We start from the raw sequence: 17,165 nt of genomic DNA on the forward strand, positions 1-17,165 counted from the left end.
TTCTGAAATAAAGTTAACATTTTCGTGTTGTGATGGGCTGAATTTTTAACTTTTTTTTGTCATAATTTTTTCAGTAATTATCTGCAAGTGTTATGTAACCCTGATTTATTAATGATCAGTCTTTTTTAATGAGTGAAGGCAAAAAGAGGCTGTTACCATTCCAAAAAATAGTAATCAAAAATGGCTCAAATAGTGCTAAAATAGTCGATATAATACAGTAATGGGAACATTCACAACACTGGGACTAGCTTCGCCAGTTCCGACCTTAAACATCACCGCACCTTAACCGGTTTTGACGGCTAAATGGTTTTTTTTTCGGAACAATAAAAAACTATAGGCAAACCAGCAAACACAACAATTGGCCAAATAAAAAAAAAGAACTATTGTCCTCTACACATACTAACGATTGAACAAGATTAGGTTAAGCATTTACAATATTGAACCAAATCAGGTATATCCTAGGGAAGAGCTTACAATTAAATACATCAAAAGCAATTGACTGGTTTGCACGACTTCGGGAATCCTATAATGTACGGTCTTCTTCTTCCAGTAAATCTGGTGGTGTGTGTGTGTGTGAAGTTAAACTCAATCCAGTAAACAAACTTTAATAAAAAAAGAAATTTTCACCCTTTGGATTGAGGCACACTACCATCGGTTCTTTTTTTTTCTCCTTCTTGTTTGGTTTTCCCCTATTTTTCTCTCTTTCACTTCTCACACTTTCTCTTCTCATATTCCCATTTTGTATAAAACTTCTTACAAGTCCACTTAGACAACCAACCAGCCTTAATTCATCAATTTTATAAAGAACACATACCTAGGAACAGTGTATATATTAACGTGTTGATAATATTACACACCTCTCCTCTTCCCCGCTACATTAGAACCACCATTTTTTTAGATCATATTGATAGTTTTACTTTATATATATTATTGATTTGTTCCTGTTGTTATTTAGTTTAGAATCAGACGACTACACCAGAACCACAATTCCACCAATACTTATATAGAATCTGGCTTGGAAAAAAGTAACATTTATCATTCCTATACTTTTTTAGCAAACATAGTCCGTGTTTTACATATATTATTCACCCAATATCATAACAAAAACAAACTGAATAATGGCATCTTCTATTTTGCGTTCCAAAATAATACAAAAACCGTACCAATTATTCCACTACTATTTTCTTCTGGAGAAGGCTCCTGGTTCTACAGTTAGTGATTTGAATTTTGATACAAACATACAAACGAGTTTACGTAAATTAAAGCATCATCATTGGACGGTGGGAGAAATATTCCATTATGGGTTTTTGGTTTCCATACTTTTTTTCGTGTTTGTGGTTTTCCCAGCTTCATTTTTTATAAAATTACCAATAATCTTAGCATTTGCTACTTGTTTTTTAATACCCTTAACATCACAATTTTTTCTTCCTGCCTTGCCCGTTTTCACTTGGTTGGCATTATATTTTACGTGTGCTAAAATACCTCAAGAATGGAAACCAGCTATCACAGTTAAAGTTTTACCAGCTATGGAAACAATTTTGTACGGCGATAATTTATCAAATGTTTTGGCAACCATCACTACCGGAGTGTTAGATATATTGGCATGGTTACCATATGGGATTATTCATTTCAGTTTCCCATTTGTACTTGCTGCTATTATATTTTTATTTGGGCCACCGACGGCATTAAGATCATTTGGGTTTGCCTTTGGTTATATGAACTTGCTTGGAGTCTTGATTCAAATGGCATTCCCAGCTGCTCCTCCATGGTACAAAAACTTGCACGGATTAGAACCAGCTAATTATTCAATGCACGGGTCTCCTGGTGGACTTGGAAGGATAGATAAATTGTTAGGTGTTGATATGTATACCACCGGATTTTCCAATTCATCAATCATTTTTGGGGCATTCCCATCGTTACATTCAGGATGTTGTATCATGGAAGTGTTATTTTTGTGTTGGTTGTTTCCACGATTCAAGTTTGTGTGGGTTACATACGCATCTTGGCTTTGGTGGAGCACGATGTATTTGACTCATCACTACTTTGTCGATTTGATTGGTGGAGCCATGTTATCTTTGACTGTTTTTGAATTCACTAAATATAAATATTTGCCAAAAAACAAAGAAGGCCTTTTCTGTCGTTGGTCATACACTGAAATTGAAAAAATCGATATCCAAGAAATTGACCCTTTATCATACAATTATATCCCTATCAACAGCAATGATAATGAAAGCAGATTGTATACGAGAGTGTACCAAGAGTCTCAGGTTAGTCCCCCACTGAGAGCTGAAACACCTGAAGCATTTGAGATGTCAAATTTTTCTAGGTCCAGACAAAGCTCAAAGACTCAGGTTCCATTGAGTAATCTTACTAACAATGATCAAGTGCCTGGAATTAACGAAGAGGATGAAGAAGAAGAAGGCGATGAAATTTCGTCGAGTACTCCTTCGGTGTTTGAAGACGAACCACAGGGTAGCACATATGCTGCATCCTCAGCTACATCAGTAGATGATTTGGATTCCAAAAGAAATTAGTAAAACAGCAGTTTCTATTAATTTCTTTATTTCCTCCTAATTAATGATTTTATGTTCAATACCTACACTATCTGTTTTTAATTTCCTACTTTTTTTTTATTATTGTTGAGTTCATTTGCTGTTCATTGAATATTTTACTATTTTGCATTAATTACCATCAATATAGAATGGGCACAGTTTTTTTAAGTTTTTTTGTTTTTGTGTTTGTCTTTCTTTTTTTACATTAATGTGTTTGGATTGTTTTAGGTTCCTTTATCCCTTAGCCCCCCAGAATAATATTTTATCTAATTAATTTGTTTTTAGTTTCTGATATTTGCCAATTGCTTTTTCTTTTGGATATTTATAATAGCATCCCCTAATAATTAATATACAACTGTTTCATATATATACGTGTATGTCCTGTAGTAGTGGAAACTGGAGTCAACATTTGTATTAATGTGTACAAGAAAGCAGTGTTAATGCTACTATTATAATTTTTGAGGTGCAAATCAAGAGGTTGGCAGCTTTCTTATGGCTATGACCGTGAATGAAGGCTTGTAAACCACGTAATAAATAAAAGCCAACAAGTTTTTTTAGAGCCTTTAACAACATACCTAATGAGTGTGATTGCAATGCTACAAGATATAGCCCAAAAAATTGAATGCATTTCAACAACAACTCGATTGATTTGTATACTTCAAACTAAATCATAGGCTATATTCACAAACCTGCCAAGCTTAAAACTGTACGGTGCTAATAATAAATTTCAAAAGTGACAAGATTTCTTGGTATTTCATAAAACAATTAGTATCATCATCACCTCGGTAAATCACCGATTATCGAAAAACAAGGTTAACAATAATATACCACAAAAAAAAAAATGCCGTGCCCAGACCACTATCCATCAAATCATTTATACTGTCAAAGAAATAATAATGATGATGATGCTTACAAAATCAAGAACAAAACTGATTGTCTTCTCTAATATGCCGAGGTAAACAGACAACAAAGATATCTATAAACTGAATGACAGGTATATTTTTTTTTTGCAACTTGAGCTTAATACTCGTCTTGTTCGATGACTGACACTAGTGATGCAAATTATTCAGATTGGCTCGCTTGTACATACTATTATTGGTTTTGAGGAAGATTAACTGCTAACAACTTCTTGGTGGTGTCTATGATTAAAGCGGGGAACGAACGAAGAGATATCAAACCACTACTAACCACAAATAAAACTTAGATAAAACGTATATCGTATTAGTGACATCAACATTCAAGGCGTCTGTCACAATAACAATAAACAGTAAGGTGTAACTAAATTAAGAACAATCACAACCAGGAGGTTTTACAGAAAAAAAAAATAATTTGGATTAGAAAGTATACAGTTACGAAAAAATTTTCTACACCGTGACAGAAATTGATGGCGGAAGTGGTAGTAGTGGCCGGAGTGGCAGCAGTGTTGTGATCAATATATGAGCATTACACAAAAACTAATAATATGCTTAGCCAAGCCCGCGGGAATTTTAAGCCTGGGACGAAAAAAAAAAGTAGAATTTTCTTCAAACCATAACTAATCCTCTACTGAAAACCTTTTTAAAGTCAAAGTTGGTCATTACAATAAGAAGTTGAATGATTCTAGACAGCATTTTCTGATGACTAGAGTATTGGTGTTAGTCTTGGATTGTGTCTAAATAGTACTAAACATACATTTACACACCAAAGATAACAAGAAAAAAAAAAGACATCCAAATGGGACGGGTCGGCACCACATTGTTTGTAAAACAAAGCAAATAAATAGAAGAAAAAAAAAGGGGGGGGGGGGGGGGGGCGCTGGACGAAGGAAAGGAAAGCAAAGGAAGGAGAGAAGAGAACCACCAATACAAAAATAAATGCTAAATTTTTTTTTAGATAAATTAGAGGCGAGAAGCAAAAAAAAAAAAGAATTACAAAATGCCGCGATTGATAATACAAAAGATTAACAATAGTAAAAGTGTTTTATATAATATACGTTGATTAAAAACCTCATTTCCATTTCAATTTCAATTTTATTTACCCCCAAGTTGATTGATTGATTGTTCTATTAAATTAAATAGCAAATTTTTTTTTTCATCTTCATTAATTAAAAAACCTAGCTGTATATAAAAATAGTTTTAATTTAAAAACTTTAAAAAAACACAACAGCAAAACCTACGAACTACGAAAAAAAAATTATTATATTAAAACTTAATCATATCCAGATATATATTGAAGGAAAAAAGCACCCTATTTTCCTTACAAGAAAAAGAAAAAGAAAAGGAATCCCATATATATATTAAGTATTCAAACTTGCACATATAATTAGATATTAGTAAGTGACCTAAAAGCCTGTCCTTACAGTCTATTGTCCAATATCATTAATAATCATTCACATAATATCGAACTGTTTGTAATGCCGGACCTAATATCAATAGCAACCCTGCCAACTAAAGCATTCACGCCTGCTGCAACACCTACAACCATACCGACAACTATAGCAACAATAGCTGCATCTGTATCTGCAGCCACAGCAACAGTGACAACCATAATTAAGGACAGCACCGATGATTCTACTACTACAGCATCTATACTTTCTGCATTATTCAACGACATAATACTACCCACAATTTTCAAAAGAGATTATTCTACTAGAGACCATAAGGCCAACCAACTAGGCCAGTTCACCGACCATCAGGCACGAGTTCAACGAATAGTAGCCATATCATCATCATGTGGGTCCATCGCCGCAGTTCTAATAGCCATGTATTTTTTATTTGCTATAGACCCAAAACGAATAGTTTTCCGTCATCAATTGATTTTCTTTTTACTATTTTTCGATTTGTTAAAAGCATGTATTTTATTATTATATCCTACAAGAATATTGACTCATTCAAGTGCATACTATAATCATAATTTTTGTCAAGTGGTAGGGTTTTTCACGGCAACAGCAATTGAAGGAGCTGATATTGCTATTTTTGCATTTGCTTTCCATACTTATTTATTAATTTTCAAACCGTCATTCAACACAAAAGTGAAAAATTCCAATAGAGTAGAAGGTGGATTATATAAATTCCGGTATTATGTATATTCCTTGTCATTTTTTGTCCCATTGATTGTTGCCAGTCTAGCATTTATTCATAGTGATGGGTATGATTCTTTGGTGTGTTGGTGCTATTTGCCAATGAGACCCGTTTGGTTGCGATTAGTATTGAGCTGGGTTCCTCGATACTGTATCGTTGTGGGGATTTTTGTCATTTATGGATTAATCTACATCCGAGTCATTAGCGAATTTAAAACTTTAGGTGGTGTGTTTAAAAATGCTGCTGGTAATGGCGGTGCAGGGAACCTTCATCTCGCCAGCAACAGTAATCCCACTTTTTTCTCATCGTTGAAATATTTCTTTGTGTCAATGAAAGATCAATGGTTTCCTAATATGTCCGATGATACCATTGCTCCAATTACCCTGAGACATAGTCATAGCCATAATGCATCTGGTACAATAGCTAGCCCCCACCGAAATGTAATTGGTGAAATTGATAACGATGATGGCGATGATGATTCTGAAGAATTGGCAGAAGCATTGGAAGATGAATCAGTAGATTATCAAGACATTGAACTCAACAAGCAAAGTAGTCGAAATCTGTATCGCCATCACAATTCCGATATTCAACAGGCCAATTTAGAAAATTTCCGAAGACGACAAAGAATTATTCAAAAGCAAATGAAATCGATTTTCATTTATCCATTTGCTTATTGTCTTGTATGGCTTTTCCCATTTATTTTACAAGCCACCCAATTCAATTATGAAGAAGACCACCATGCAGTGTATTGGCTCAATGTTTTAGGAGCTTTGAGTCAACCATTGAATGGGTTTGTGGATACATTGGTTTTCTTTTATCGTGAAAGACCTTGGAGAAACACTGCCATGAAGAATTTTGAAAAGGAAAATCGTCAACGAGTGGATAATATCATTGTCAATAATTTAGAACAACGGAAATATAGTGAAGGCGCCGAATCGGCTCAAACAGTGGCCACTGCAAGTAAAAGAATTGCCAAAAACTCCTTAAGTGCCAGTTCCGGTCTTGTTAACATAAATGCATATAAACCTTGGAGACAATTTATGAACAAGTATCGCTTCCCATTTTATCAATTACCTACCGACAAGAATATTGCCAAATTCCAAGATCGATACATTAAACGCAAGTTGAGAGATTCAAGAAAACTAGATAAACTTGTGCAAGAAGTTACACGTGATCGACAGGATTTAACTTTCCCGACTAACATTGCTGAGAAATATGGTGACGGAAGTGGCAATGGTAGTGGTAGTGGTAGTGGCGGTCATCATGGAGGTTCAACCATAAGTAATACTAATGATAGTAGTCCTATGTCCATGGGTGCAGGCATCAATTGGACAGAGCCAACTAATGCTCATGATTTCTCCAACATTTTGAATACTGGTGGGAACTCTAATGTTTCTTCATGGGGCACCAAAGACGTTCCTGGGTTTAAACCCAATTTTGGAAAATTCACATTTGGTAACAGATCATCAAATTTATTATCAAGAAAGAGTAGTACGGTTATTGGATTACATGGTACGGGAAGAAATGTTAGACAACCTAGTAATGACAGTTTTAATGATCCTGTTAGGTCATTAGGTGGAAGAAGAAATTCAAGTCTTGTTATAGGCAACAACACTACATTGAATAAACCATATGAAATTGTTAGTTCTCCAACTTCAAGTACATTCACACCAATTGATAGAGTAAAATCCAATGAAGATATCGATGAATTACATACTGTGGATAATGATACCGATAAAGCAGATGATAATGATGATGGAGAATTGGATTTGATGGAATTTCTCAAAAAAGGACCCCCAATGTAAAAAAAAATTAATCACAATTTTTCACAGTATATAAAACACCTTCAAATGAGGAGTCCATAAAATCAAAGAATTTTTTCAAAAAGTATTCAGCAATCTTTTATTTTTAATTTTTAATTATTCAACAAACGGAAAGACGTTATGTATGTATGTAATTTGTTTATTAATTTATTAATTTTAATGTATATTTATTTATTTGTCCTATTAATTTGATATGCTTGGAAGTAAAGTTGTACCAGTAAGGGAAGAATAAAAGGTGCAAGTGGTGGGTTGTGGGTTGTGGCTGTAGTAAAAACAAGGAGAGTATAGCACCGAGAGGACAGAGGAGGGGAGGGAAAGTGTGCGCCACGAAAAAAAAAAAGTTGGTGGTATACACTTTGTGTGTGTGTCTCTCTCCGCTCTCTTATCATTTATCACATAGTAGTGCTACACAAAGTTCAGATTAGACAAGAATAATCTCATCTCCACATTTCGTCACTACATCACCAAAAAAGTTCAGAATACAACAAATCTACTTATCCCAATTGATCCAGACCCAAGTTCTACATTACTAACTAGTCATCATGGAAGAATTGCTGTTTATAATCTATTTACCATCAGAAATAATATATCAGATATTACAGTACTTATCTCATAATACTTTGATTGAACTAATCTCCGTTCCATTTTTAAATCAATATGTTACAAGTTATTTACATCCCGTTTGTTTGATTGATAGTAAAGCAAAAGAAGTTAGACATAATCCTAAAGTAAAAGTATTCAAAACTATAACAGCATTTACGAAATTTCAAAAATTACACAATTATTCTCCTCAACGATTGGTTCTTAGTAATAATATTGGGACAAATAAAGTTGGAGCAAGTACTGATTGGTATTCACCTTATAAGCTTGAGATAGTTAATAATTTAGAGTTAATTACTGCTAGAAACGTTGTTAAAGTGACATTATTTTCAAGTTTCTCCCTACCAATACGAGCAATCCCTTCTCACGTAACTGAATTGAGTATATTTGGAGACAAATTAAACTTGGTACACTCAAACATTCAAACTTTGGAAATCAATCAATTTGATTTGAGATATATGGAATTACTTACTGAAAGTATTAAAGAATTGAAATTGCTAGAGTTTAAACTACCGTCTTCATTCCCCTCACTGAGTGTAAAATTCCCCATCAATTTAACACATTTAACAATAACAGAAGGACAACACAGTCTAAGTCTGATAAATTTACAATCGTTATTGTTTTTAAAACTGCTAAACTATAAGGGAAATTTAAAATTAAATACTCCACAAATGACATCAATGCAAGATTTGCAATTGCCAGAATCCATTGAACGAGTATGTTTAAAATGTTTAAACCTTGTTAGTTTACAAAGTATTTCAAACTTGAAATGTTTAACACATTTAGAAATCATTGATTTTCCTAAATTGTTTACATTTTTTGACACTAAATTCCCCAGTGGGTTAAAGACGTTGATATACAAATTTGATACTGTTGTTCCGAACTTGTCATATTTTCAAAATCAAATGGTTTTAAATTTTGATTCGTCACGATTGGTCAGAGAAACAACAACAGGCAATATGATTTTCCTTAAAATTGACGAAAGATTTGAAATCCCCAACCAATTAAAAGTGTTGATTCTTGAAAATATCCCCTATGTGAAAGTTTCCAAATCTATTAACATCCCTACTACTTTGAACGAATTGATAATTAGAAAAATACCAGGAGTTGTCCCTGCCAACAACTTTAACATTGTACCACTCAACACAGCTTTATATAGACTTACCCTAAGCAATATGATGCTTGATTCATTAGAAGGAATGAAATTCCCTGAAAAATTGAGTTTCTTGGATTTATCACGTAATCAATTACAACATATTCATGGAACTAATCTACATAGTTTAAAATACCTAAGAGAATTGGATTTACTGAGAAATAGATTTGAAAGATTTATTGATATTGAGAATGATATACCCACTGGATTGGAAACATTACATTTACAAAGCAATTTGATTAATCATTTTGAAATCAAAAACCATAATATCCATTTGTTGCAATTAAATTTGATGCTTGTTAAGAATGGACGATATCTGAATGTATTTAAATTTCCTACAAAGCTCCGTCATTTACAATTATCGATTCAAGTTGATAAATTATCGGATAATTTCGAATTACCTACAAATTTACAAAGTTTACAAATTCATCATCCATATTATGGGAAAATTGTCACATTCCGTAATTTCTTTCAAAATTTATCGAATTTACAATTGACTAAACTTTCATTATTAAATTTGACTTTTACTAAAGATTGTTTAATTCAAATTCCTTCCACAATTGAACGACTTACCATTGCTGGAAATTTCAGTCAAAACATTATAAACAATTTAAATTTACAAAATTGTAACAATCTAACCAGTTTAAGTTTAAGTGGAGGATCAGTTAATTATTTCAATTTGAATAATATTCCTAGTGGGAAACTTGAACAATTGGAATTGAAAAACATGAAATTAAAATACATTAATGGCAATTTTGATGAATTCATACAATTGGAATACTTGAATTTAGAACAAAATCAAATCACAAATGATAACAACACTGCTACAGCAACCACTACTAGCGATGGTAAAACCAAGACCAAGAATAAGTTAAATTTGCCAAGTTCCATAAACACATTGATTCTAAACAAAAATGATTTGAATGATTTATCTAATGTATTTTTAGATAATTGTCGATATTTAAGAAAAATTTATCTTGAAATGAATCCAAATTTAGATTCTCGAGTGATCTTTAAAATTGCAAAATTATTAATGCAAATTCTGGATAGTTTTGTTGGAATTTATTTATCACTGAATTTGATTTTTAGTTCAAATTTGTTTTTGGAGAATTATGAGGTTTATAGTAAGATTATTTTTAATACGGATTTTATAGAAGGATAGTAGAATGGAAAGGATATTTACAATTGAATGACATCTACCTCGTTTATGATTCGCTTTAGACTTTTGTAGGATTCAGCCAATAAACTACCATTGTCGTCCCAAGCTTGACCGCGTACGGCGAGGTTCATCAAAAAAAATCTTGCAGCAAAAAAAAACCCACCACATTTTATCTTTCACAGGAAACCACAGATTTTTCTATTTCTACAATGCAGATCTAACAACAATCTTTTTCAATGATTGACAGTTATTTCATCTTTTGAAACATTCCACCCCCAAAAAATTATTCAACGGTATTTAACATTTCCTAATGCAAAACAACATCTATTGTTTATTTATAATTACGTGCTATATATAAATAAGCTGTTTTATATGAGAATTCATAAAAGTGTGGGAGCCATATCTAGTGTCATCTTGTAATCCTTGGGTTTTTTGTTTCGTTTTTTAACAACAAAAGAATCAAAACAAGGTTAAAAAGAACCGAAAGAACCTTAAAAGAACTTTTTACACATCACCATGGGACAACGAATGCCATCGCCGCCATCTTCACATATAACAAATCCATGGAAAACTCCCGAACAAACCGCATCCTCATCACATGGTCATGATGAGGTAATTTCACCAGAGACAAATACATATTCCCCAGATTTTTCAAACTACACACGTAACGGTAGTAGTTATAGACATGTTGATAAAAAATCAGCTAGTCCCCCAACAACAACATTTGACAATCAAACTTTTCAGGAAAGTAATCACGACAACACAAATAATCAACAATATGTGGAGGCTGATGCAGGAGATGGGACGAAAGCTCATGAACAATATATCACTGGTTTCCCACTATTCTTAACCATTTCATCATGTATTATATCGTTATTTCTTGTAGCTTTGGATCAAACCATTGTTTCGACAATTTTAACTACTGTGGGGAATAAATTCAATGCATTTGAAAAAATTGGTTGGTTAACATCAGGTTTCATGTTACCCATGGCATGTCTTGTTCCTTCATATGGTAATATAAGTATAGCATTTGGTCGTAAGTGGACATTAGTTGCGGGGATTATAATATTCGAAATTGGATCATTGATTTCCGCTATAAGTAATTCAATGAGTTTATTAATTGGTGGTAGAGTCATTCAAGGTATTGGAGGTGGATCAATTCAAGCTATAGTCATGGTTATATTGACCGAAGTTGTCCCCATGAATAGAAGATCGTTAGTGTTTGCCCTGATTTCTGTTGTCTATTCGACATCTAGTGTTCTTGGTCCTATAATTGGAGGTGCATTAGAGAAAATAACTTGGAGATGGTGTTTCTATATAAATTTACCACTCGGAGGAGCAGCATTGGTTATCTTGATGCTCGGTTTCCATCCTCCCAAACCACAAGGTAATGTTCGTGAAAAATTACTGAAAATTGATTTTATTGGGTTTGTTTTATTGACTTCCGGTTTAGTATTGGTGTTGTTGGCCTTAACATTTGGTGGTGTAAACTATCCTTGGAATTCAGGATCAATTATTGCTTTATTCACTGTTGGAGGAGGCATGTTGTTATTGTTTGTGATTTGGAACTTCAAATATTCGGCAAACCCAATTATTTTGACCGAATTAATAGTTGACTGGAGAGTATTACTGGCTTGTTTAAGTGGAATGTTTAACTTTGCCTTTTTCATAAGTAATTTAACCTATTTGGCAGTCTATTTCCAAGTGATATTCAATGCCAGCAGTTTGCAATCTGGTATTGATTTATTGCCTATGGTCATTTCTGTAACACTAGCTTCTTTGGCAAACAGTTTTTTCATTGATTTCACCAAAAATGTGAAAATAACCATGTTAGTATCTGGTGTATTATCGCCTTTGGGATGTGGTTTATTTTTATTATTGGATGAAGACTCTTCTATTGGCATTCGTATTGGACTACTCATTATAAGTGGTGTTTCTATCGGATTACAATTCCAAAGTTCATTATTGTCTGCCCAATTAGCGGTATCTAAAGATATTCCAGGAGCCACTATTTTAGTGACCGTCTTTCTGGATTTTGTTAAAAATTTTGCTTCCACTATATCCGTTACATTGGCACAATTACTTTATCAAACAACAGGGCAAAAATACATTACCGACATGATGGGAAATTTACCAGAAGATTCACAAGACTATAAAGATTTAAACAAATACACTGCAGCAAAGTTTATTTCCAATCCAGAAATTGTACAAGATTTACCTGATCTGGCCAAAAGTTTGGTATTGAGTCAACTTATGAAGGCATTGAAAAACGTGTTTTATTTGGGTCTTGGGTTGGCTATTCTATGTTTTATCACATCGCTTTTCACCACAAATAAAAAGATACCCAAAAACGTAGAAATCAAGAAAAACGACGACGAAGAAAGTAATAAGAACGAATAGAAAAAACACATAGTTATGGACATGTTTCAATTATAGATATATACATACATACACATACATACATACATTTAGGACTACCTTCTAAATATTATTCCTCAAGTCCGACATGTACCTCTTGATAATTGACATTAGATTTATCAATTTGAGTTCAACTTCTTTAGACTCTTTAACAAATGCATCTTGAATAGCGGTAGTCTCTTGTTGAATCTTTACGATTTGATCCATTATTCGTTTATGTTCCTCATTATGTTTTTCCTTTTCGGATAAAATATCATTAAATTCTTGCTTTGTTTCCTCTAACTTTAATTTGACAGCAGACTCCTTTTTATCAGCTTGTACTATTAAATCCTGATACTTTTTATTCAGTTTATTCAATTGGTTCTGAACAATTAATATTTGTCCTTCCAATTCCATTTGTTTCCTAGTTAATTCATCCAAATTATCTTGATTATCTTTCAAAATTTTGCCCTCAATTTGTCGTTTCTCCACATTTCTAGTGATATCCTCTGCCAATTTCAATAAATCCTTCAAATTGATTTCATTGACTTGAATTGAATCAATAGTGATACCCATATTTTGATAACTCTTTTCCAAATTCTTATAATTAGTTTGCATAGATGATAAGTCATTACTCAAATCTTCGGTTATCTTCACTAAAATCGACAAGTCGGTTTCAGCATATTTGGTCAAATTTGCAACTTGTTCTTGAGTTTCATTGTATAGGAAATTGATATCGTAAAGTTTTTTAGCCAACAAAGCTTTTTCTTGTTTATAATCATCGTGCTCTTTGGTTAACCTTTCTTGCATTACTTTAAGTTCTCTTAGTTTAGTCTCCAATTTTCGATTGTACGAATTGATATATTGTAAATTCTTTCTATTACTTTCATCATTTTCTGAATCCATTTCCAATTTCTCTTTGATGGCATTGATTTTTTGCATGGTGGCACTATTTTCCGCTTGAACTTCACTAACTTTGTCAGCGGTTGCTTCACATTCATTTGCCAAATGATCAAATTTAGGTGATTGATCCTCTCTAAATCGAATGAAATTGATCACAGCACTCAAAATCCTTCGAATTCTATATCCATCAGGACGCGCAATATCAGTCAATACAAAGTCATTAATACCACATGTTGAAAAAAAAATCGCAAGATATCTATGAAGAATGAGTAACTGCAATGCCAGAAAAGTATCTTTTGTCTTGTCATTCTCTTGATTATCATTAAAGTCTTCTTCTGGTGATTGTTGTGGTTTGCCATTTGCCTGATCAGATTCTAAAGGATTTATCCTAGACATTTTCCGAGCTTTCTTTCTTATTGTTCCTAGCGGGATTCCCATAAAAGTATCGAGAAACTGTTCAAATAAATTGGTGACAAAATCAGCGGTTGGCTTGACTATTAGTTCTTGAGTTACATTGAATTCACATTCAAGTAAACACGCGGTAATCTCTCTTGTGTCCAACAAGGGAAACAAATCTTTTCTATATTTCATTTGACGACCAGCTGAGCTTGGGTCAGCATAAAAACTTTGACGTGACATTGCAACGATAAGTGGATAAATTATGGAGTGGGTAACGTTTATCAAGATGATTTTCTGTTTTTGTTTTTGTTTCTGTTTTTGTTTTGATTTTGGGATTTCCGCATTTTTACTTTTCTGGGGGTCGTGCACAGTAGTAAAAAAATCACATACTACAAAATAACTACAAGTTTTATACATAAGACCTGGCTTACATGTATTATTGTCTCTAACACAAATTTATATAAAGTCTGTTATTATCGTCAAATACTAAAGAAAAGGCAAAAACTTAAATTCTCTCAGCAGTCCAAATTGCACCACGGCAAATCAATTTTATCCCTTCTGTTATTAGCATATAAGGAACAGCCTTTTCAGCATCGTGATCAAGTGCCGTGTTCAAATGTTCCAATTCGTCGTCTCGGAATTCACTTATTTGATTCTTCAACTCGGTTAATTCTTCAGAAGTCTGTGCTGTTTTCTCAACTGTATCTGGACTAAGTAAAGCCCCGGTCTTTTTGTCATATATAGGTACACCATATTGATTCAGTAATACTCTTAATTGCTGGTTATAATGACCTCCAATCACAGTTTCCACAGCAACTGTACATGCCATAGCTGCTTCTTTCCCGATCAATGCTGTGCCGACACCCATTCCAATAGCGCCTAACTTCCATAATGGAGTTAACAAACTAGGTCTAACACGACGCTTGGTTTGCAATTTGTTAAATGTATTATGGTGATGGATCTCCTGTTCCCACATGTGGTGTAAAACAGGTTTCAAATGAGGGTATTTAGAAGCCAACACGGCATATTGTCCCATGTAAATATAATTGGCACCCAATTCACCAGCCTGGTCAACTCTGATAACTCTATCTAAATATGCCTTTTGGGCATCTGAAAGTGGACCATATATCACCTCTTTTTGCAGTTTCTTCTTTGGGGCCTTGCTTTTCGGTTTCGTGGATTTGTTTAAAAGTGCTGATGTAGATGACAATTGTCTTACAGAATAGATAGTGGTCCTGGAAAGCATGGTGGTTGTAGGTATGCCGAAATATGGTGTTGCTCTAGTACTATTGAAATGGTGAAAAATTGCAGAGTTTAATTTAATCGAACCAGAATAAAACGAAAAAACAATAAGAACCCAAAATAAGGTGATTAATGCATGGTTAAAGAAATTACAGGGCAAAAAGGAGAGAAAAAAAAAATTTGAGAATTTATTGGTGCAACTAAATCCATCGTATAAAAAGTAAAGTTAGTAGTATAAAATTTTTGAGCACATTAACACACCAAATCAAATCAAAGTGATTTCTGTGTTCATTATATTTAGTCATTGGATTTAAAAGAACTGACAATTTTAAGCATGCTGATACCAATGTCAAATGGAATCTCTTGGGTGTCTCTAGAATTTGTTACTGGCTTATAATCGTTAGCTGGAATTTTCAAATGCTGGAAGAATTTGTTAGGAACATCTTTGATCAATAACCATTCGACTGGGAATATACCTTTCCATCTGGTCTGTTCACACCAGATATTCAGTGCCGTGGTGAAATCAATGGCACTTTTCATCTCAGCAATTCCACAGAATTTACCCAGGGAATTGACCAGGAAAAACAAAAAGATCTTACCGTCAACATCAGGGTTATTGGTTTTCGATAACTCCGTATATGCTTTGTCCAAGCGTCTGTTTCCCAATTCAGTAGATGTCCATATGTTATGAATAAAAGAAGCATTGACATCAAGAATATTGTAAGATTTAATTACAAAGAATTTAGATGTCTTTGGAACTGTGAATATAGCACCAGTATACGTTCTAAAAGTAAGACAACTGGGAGGTGGTGAATAAGCAGAGCCTGAAACAGCAGCATTAGCATTTATACCAGGTGTGGTGCTTTCAAAAGTGCAAGAACTATTGCCTGCAGCAGCAATTGGGTTATTACCGATGGGAGAAACTTGGGGCGTGGTGACAGCATAACTAGCATCATTGTATTGTAACTGAGATTTATCACAATTTGCAGTATTTAAGCTACATGCAACGTTTCCAGTTTCCAATGTAAAATTAGCAAACATATTAGCAGTTTTGTTGTGGGTAACCAGATAATCATTTGACCAAATATTTGTTTTGAAAACTAATGGCAAATTATCGATCTCAGATTCAATTGACCTCAATTTTGAGAGCGATCTTGGCGTCCCATATCTATTTGAATTCAGTTGGTTGTTGCTGAAAAAAGTAGTACCATGAGAAGATGCTGATGTTGATATTGAAGAGATATCATCTAACGATGGAATATAATAGTTGCTACTGTTGTGGACGATATCATTATCATTGCTATACCTTTCTTCCTCTTTGTCTGAAATATAATTAGCAGATGGATTTTCAATTACTAGATAGTTTCTTGATGAATCAGTTGTATTGAACATGTGTATGTGAATTCAATTTCCAAAAGTGAAAGGTAAACAAAATGAAATATGTATAGAGCTTAGCAAGCCACGGGACCAATAAGTATCAGTATTGTTATTGAAAATTATGAAAATTATGAAATCTAAAATGTATGCTGTATCCCTCTGGTATTTATAATTATTTTTTTGTCTTTATTATATTTTGTGCTATTTCAAGAGCACAACAACAACAGCAGACAAAAAAAATTGGGATTTGGCAACACTCTTCGAGTGTTCAGTTTTGATATATAGGAGATAATGAGGGGACAAGTGGCTAACTTAATAGTTGATTAGAATTTGAGTGATAAGTGTTTGTTGATGAAGTGAATCTTTTCAACAAGAATGAAAAGTGGAGACAATTGAATGGGGAGAAGACAAAAAACAAAATCAATGATCCAGGTAAATCATAAAAAAGGGGTATTATTGAGTGTTATAGAATTGTATATGAGGCCCGTATAGTAAACGTAA

At 33.4% G+C, this 17,165-nt stretch overlaps 7 protein-coding genes across 7 annotated transcripts; 4 read left to right on the forward strand and 3 right to left on the reverse strand. All coding sequences in view use genetic code 12, as the record gives it.

Annotated features, from left to right (window-relative positions):
- Nucleotides 1-1,118: 1,118 nt before the first annotated feature.
- Nucleotides 1,119-2,534, forward strand: AUR1 (inositol phosphorylceramide synthase; the record flags this gene model as incomplete). Its single annotated transcript, XM_710615.2, has 1 exon — nt 1,119-2,534. The coding sequence occupies one exon, from the start codon at nt 1,119-1,121 to the stop codon at nt 2,532-2,534; it is 1,416 nt and encodes a 471-aa protein (XP_715708.1).
- A 2,410-nt stretch (nt 2,535-4,944) lies between these two features.
- Nucleotides 4,945-7,416, forward strand: GPR1 (Gpr1p; the record flags this gene model as incomplete). Its single annotated transcript, XM_710614.2, has 1 exon — nt 4,945-7,416. One exon carries the CDS (start codon nt 4,945-4,947, stop codon nt 7,414-7,416), a length of 2,472 nt encoding a protein of 823 aa, XP_715707.2.
- A 560-nt stretch (nt 7,417-7,976) lies between these two features.
- CAALFM_C501260WA (uncharacterized protein) lies at nt 7,977-10,349 on the forward strand (the record flags this gene model as incomplete). The annotated part of the gene is made up of 1 exon (XM_710613.2): nt 7,977-10,349. One exon carries the CDS (start codon nt 7,977-7,979, stop codon nt 10,347-10,349), a length of 2,373 nt encoding a protein of 790 aa, XP_715706.2.
- Nucleotides 10,350-10,862: 513 nt separating this feature from the next.
- Nucleotides 10,863-12,746, forward strand: SGE1 (Sge1p; the record flags this gene model as incomplete). The annotated part of the gene is made up of 1 exon (XM_710612.2): nt 10,863-12,746. One exon carries the CDS (start codon nt 10,863-10,865, stop codon nt 12,744-12,746), a length of 1,884 nt encoding a protein of 627 aa, XP_715705.2.
- Nucleotides 12,747-12,827: 81 nt separating this feature from the next.
- On the reverse strand, nt 12,828-14,237 carry NUF2 (kinetochore-associated Ndc80 complex subunit; the record flags this gene model as incomplete). The annotated part of the gene is made up of 1 exon (XM_710611.2): nt 12,828-14,237. The coding sequence occupies one exon, from the start codon at nt 14,235-14,237 to the stop codon at nt 12,828-12,830; it is 1,410 nt and encodes a 469-aa protein (XP_715704.2).
- A 313-nt stretch (nt 14,238-14,550) lies between these two features.
- Nucleotides 14,551-15,291, reverse strand: CAALFM_C501290CA (putative monooxygenase; the record flags this gene model as incomplete). The annotated part of the gene is made up of 1 exon (XM_710610.2): nt 14,551-15,291. One exon carries the CDS (start codon nt 15,289-15,291, stop codon nt 14,551-14,553), a length of 741 nt encoding a protein of 246 aa, XP_715703.2.
- A 293-nt stretch (nt 15,292-15,584) lies between these two features.
- Nucleotides 15,585-16,679, reverse strand: CAALFM_C501300CA (mRNA-binding phosphate metabolism regulator; the record flags this gene model as incomplete). The annotated part of the gene is made up of 1 exon (XM_710609.2): nt 15,585-16,679. One exon carries the CDS (start codon nt 16,677-16,679, stop codon nt 15,585-15,587), a length of 1,095 nt encoding a protein of 364 aa, XP_715702.2.
- Nucleotides 16,680-17,165: the final 486 nt, after the last annotated feature.

The sequence above is a fragment of the Candida albicans genome, chromosome 5, assembly GCF_000182965.3.
Source record: "Candida albicans SC5314 chromosome 5, complete sequence".
In the NCBI taxonomy this organism is placed as follows: Eukaryota; Fungi; Ascomycota; class Pichiomycetes; order Serinales; family Debaryomycetaceae; genus Candida; species Candida albicans.